At 49.5% G+C, this 4,530-nt stretch overlaps 1 protein-coding gene across 2 annotated transcripts in view; it reads left to right on the top strand.

The window, feature by feature from the left end:
* Nucleotides 1-289: 289 nt before the first annotated feature.
* The window catches only part of MRPL4 (mitochondrial ribosomal protein L4), a 9,612-nt gene continuing 5,371 nt past the window's right edge, over nt 290-4,530 (top strand). For both annotated transcript variants that reach the window (XM_010828381.1, XM_010828382.1), the window contains exons 1-4: nt 290-621; nt 708-774; nt 853-1,003; nt 4,444-4,495. In XM_010828381.1, the coding sequence (XP_010826683.1) occupies nt 565-621; nt 708-774; nt 853-1,003; nt 4,444-4,495 (327 nt within the window). In that variant the 5' untranslated portion in view covers nt 290-564. The remainder of the gene's footprint in view (nt 622-707; nt 775-852; nt 1,004-4,443; nt 4,496-4,530) is intronic.

Below are 4,530 nucleotides of genomic sequence, written 5' to 3'. Positions count from 1 at the left end.
CAGGTCCTATCCTGAGGGCTTTCTGCGGGAGATAAAGCCCTGCATTTAAACAAACAAAAATCCACGTTCCTGTAGAAACCGCAACTTAGAGACTTCGGGGCCCCAATGGGGCGGGACCTAGAGGGCGTGGCCGACATAAAAGCGTAACAACTATTGGCCATATTCCCTTTAGTGCCCGCCCCAGAACTTTTTTTTCATACTTAACAGCTCATTGGCTGAATGAGGAGCGTGTCCTTTGAATAGGGAGGTTTCATTGGCTGGATTCCCTCAGGCCCTTTGGGGGCGGGACCGACGAAGGGGCGGTGTTTCTCACTGTGGGCTCGCACTCCCGGGGTTGCAGAGGGTTCTTAGACCTGCAGAGAAAATTGGGGTTTGGGGCGTTAGTCTTGGGGCGGAGGTGGGGGCACGCTGAGGCGAGCCCCGCGGTCCTCGATCTTGCATGCTCCGCTTTCCTAAGCCGAAAACAAGCAGAGCAGGCGGTGTCGCGGGCGTGACGTCATCTCGAGGCGTCGCTAGACTCCAGAGGAAGCCTTGACCTCTCTCAACGTGGAGAGCTACGCGAAGATGCAGCAGCTAGTCCGGGCCGGGGCCCGGGCCTGGCTTCGGCCCAGGGGCTGCCGGGTGAGGCCGAGGACGGAGGTCGGGGTCGGAGGATAAAAGTTGGAGGGCCCGGGGGCTTCTCTCTCATTCCCTCCCGCCGTTTACAGGGCCTGAGCGCGCTGACAGAAGAGGCAGTGCAGTCGGCGGAGAAACCAGAACCCTTGGCGAACGCAGGTGAAGTTGCTTGGTCACCCCAGGAAGGGTGGCGACTGGGAACTCTGACCCTTACTCCTGACTTCCCTATCATTCCAGGTCCCCAGGCACCCGTACTGCGCAGGTGCGAGCTCCCGGTACCCCTGCACCGGCGTCCGGTGCAGGCCTGGGTTGAATCTCTGCGGGGCTATGAGCAGGAGCGCGTCGGTCTGACCGAACTGCACCCAGACGTTTTCTCTACGGCGCCCAGGTCAGTGGGAGCTGAAATGGTGAACTGGGTGGCAGAGGGATGAGGATCGGGGGTTTAGGAATCAGGATGACCTGGGTTCAAGCCTCATTTTCTCCAGCTGTCAAAAGGGAATGATGGTTTTTCTTGCTTCAGAGTTGTGGGTAGGTGAGGGTTGAGAGGTAATGTTCTCTGAGGGTTAAGGGCACAGGGCTCTGTGGGAAGGTGAGGGTTGAGAGGTAACGCTCTCTGAGGGTTAAGGGCACAGGGCTCTGTATCCCTAGTGACTGGGTTGGAATCCTACCTTCCCCCTGTGTTTCGATGTCACCATTCTGTCAAACCTCAAGAGATTAAATGAGATAATTCTGGCCCGTAATACGGTCTGTAGAAATGTTGATTATTGTTGCTGTTATTGGTTTTTGCAAAAATGGGTACTAACAGTGGTTAAGTCCGTACTGTGTGTCTGGCTCAGCCTATTTGCATTTTATTTTTATTTTATTTTAACTTCATTTTTTTTTTTTTTTTCGGCCATGTGGCTTGTGGGCTCTTAGTCCACTGACCAGGGAGTGAACCCAGGCCCTCCACAGTGAAAGTGCAAAGTCCTAACCACTGGGCTGCCAGGGAATTCCTTTTTATTATTTTTTATTCTTATTTTGTAGCTAAAGAAACAGCACAAGCAAGTTAAGAAATCTGCCTATGGTCACATAGCTTGTAAACTATATACTCAACAGTATATGGGCCAACTCCCAGGACTAAGTTTCTGCTTGCAAAGGAGTTTGATGTCTCTTATGTGTACTGTGTCTGGCAGATAATAACTGCTGTTAATTTATTACTATAATTTTTGTATGGTTTGTCCCCTGTTTTTACAGAATCCCAATCTGCTAAGAGGTGACCAAAGGAAAAAAAAAAAATTAAAAACAATGTATTTTGGGACTTCCCTGGTGGTTAAGACTCTGAGCTACCACTGCAGGGGACATGGGTTCCATCACTGGTTGGGGAAATAAGATCCCACATGCTGCAAGGTTAAAAAAAAAAAAAGAGAGAGAGAGAGAGGCAGCATTTTATTTATTCTGTAAATACTTAGGAAGTGCTTACCAGGTGCCAGATTCCATTCTGGGTGTCAGGGATATAGCAATGAATGAGCACCGAGGTTGCTGATGTTGCTCCCAGTCTAGAGCTGGGACGGCAAGCTTCTGTAAAGAGCCAGGGGGTAAATATTATAGGCTTTGAAGGCTGTAATGTCTCCATGGCAACTACTCATCTTTGCTGATGCAGTACAAAAGCAGCTGTGCACAATGAGTAAGTGGATGAACGTGGCTGTGTTCTAGTCAAGCATATTTACAAAAACAGGCAGCAGGCCAGACTTGGCCTTTCTAACCATAAAATACTTCATTTGAAATGCCGGGCTGGATGAAGCACAAGCTGGAATCAAGATTGCCGGGAGAAATATCAATAACCACAGATATGCAGATGACACCATATGCTGCTGCTGCTGCTAAGTCACTTCAGTCATGTCCGACTCTGTGTGACCCCATAGACGGCAACCACCAGGCTCCCCCGTCCCTGGGATTCTCCAGGCAAGAACACTGGAGTGGGTTGCCATTTCCTTCTCCAATGCATGAAAGTGAAAAGTGAAAGTGAAGTCACTTAGTCATGTCCGACCCTCAGCGACCCCATGGACTGCAGCCTACCAGGCTCCTCCGTCCATGAGATTCTCCAGGCAAGAGTACTGGAGTGGGGTGCCATTGCCTTCTCTGATGACACCATATAGCAGAAAGCAAAGAAGAACTAAAGAGCCTCCTGATGAAAGTGAAAGAGGAGAGTGAAAAAGTTGGCTTAAAACTCAACATTCAGAAAACTAAGATCATGGCATCCAGTCCCATCACTTCATGGCAAATAGATGGGGAAACAAGGGAAACAGTGAGAGACTTTATTTTGGGGGGCTCCAGAATCACTGCAGATGGTGACTGCAGCCATGAAATTAAAAGACGCTTGCTCCTTGGAAGAAAAGCTATGACCAATCTAGACAGCATATTAAAAAGTAGAGACGTTACTTTACCAATAAAGGTCCATCTAGTCAAAGCTAGTTAAAGTCTAGTCAAAGCCAGTAGTCAAGTATGGATGTGAGAGTTGGATTTAGAAAGCTGAGCGCTGAAGAATTGCTGCTTTGGAATTGTGGTGTTGGAGAAGACTCTTGAGAGTCCCTTGGACTGCAAGGAGATCCAACCAGTCTAGCCTAAAGGAAATCAGTCCTGAATATTCATTGGAAGGACTGATGCTGAAACTCCAATACTTTGGCCACCTGTTGGGAAGAACTGACTCATTTGAAAAGACCTTGATGAGGATGAGATGGTTGGATGGCATCACCGATGCAATGGACAAGAGTTTGAGTAGGCTCCTGGAGTTGGTGATGGACAGGGAGGCCTGGTGTGCTGCAGTCCACAGGGTTGCAAAGAGTTGGACATGACTGAGCAACTGAACTGAACTGAACCAAACCATAGTTTGCCAACCCTTGGCACACCAGCCTGGCACCCCTGTCCAGTGCGAGCCCCATGTGTAATTTCAGTTCTTCCAGTAGCCACCTTTTCTTTCAAATGGCAAGAGACAAGTAAGATTGATTTCAGTCATATATTTCATTTGGCCTGATAAGTCTAAAATGTTGGGACTTCCCTGGTGGTCCAGTAGCTAAGACTCTGCACTCTCAGTGCAGGGGGCCCGGGTTGGATCCCTGGGCAGGGAACTAGATCCTTTATGCCACAACTCAGAGTTCACATGCCAAAACTAAGACCTGATGCAGTCAATTAAATAAATACATTTAAAAATTTGTATTTGTTTATTTTTGGCTGCTCTGGGTCTTCAATGCTGCATGGACTTTTCTCTAGTTGTGGCGAGCAGGGGCTGCTCTGTAGTTGCGGTGCATAGGCTTCTCATTGCAGTGGCTTCTCCTGTTGCAGAGCCTGGGCTCTAGGGCACCCAGGCTTCCATACTTGTGGCCCCTGGGCTGTAGAGCACAGGCTCAATAGTTGTGGCCCACGAGCTTAGTTGCTCCTAGGCATGTGGGATCTTCCCGTCTTAAGGATCGAACATACATTGGCCAGCAGATTCTTTACCACTGAACCATTAGGGAAACCCAAAATAAATAAATATTTTTTTTAAAAAATGAAATACTGTCGTGTAGTCCTGGCCGCTTTTTAGGGCTTCAGTAGCTGCACATGTGGCCATCCACTGTACGGGACGGCATAGGGTCAGAGAGGCAAGCTAGTCTGTAAAGAAGTGACAGAACAGATGGAGCAGGGCTGGAGGTGGTGCGAGATGGGCCTGGAGAGGGACTGGAGCTGGCCCGGAGAGGGACTGGAGTGGACCGCAGGGCCCTGGGAGTGGATGGGAGGAGCCCAGGTTCTCATCTCATGGAGCGGGGAGGGTTTTAAGTGCACTCGACCCTCTTATATCTCCTTCCTTCACAGGCTGGATATCCTGCACCAGGTTGCCATCTGGCAGAAGAACTTCAAGAGAATTGTGAGTGCCCTGGGCAGGGCAGGGGGGGGGAGGAT

The sequence above is a fragment of the Bison bison genome, unplaced genomic scaffold (assembly GCF_000754665.1).
Source record: "Bison bison bison isolate TAMUID 2011002044 unplaced genomic scaffold, Bison_UMD1.0 scf7180017864492, whole genome shotgun sequence".
NCBI lineage: Eukaryota > Metazoa > Chordata > Mammalia > Artiodactyla > Bovidae > Bison > Bison bison.
The sequence above is the reverse complement of the archived record's forward strand: the minus strand, read 5'-3'. Positions and strand labels throughout refer to the sequence as shown.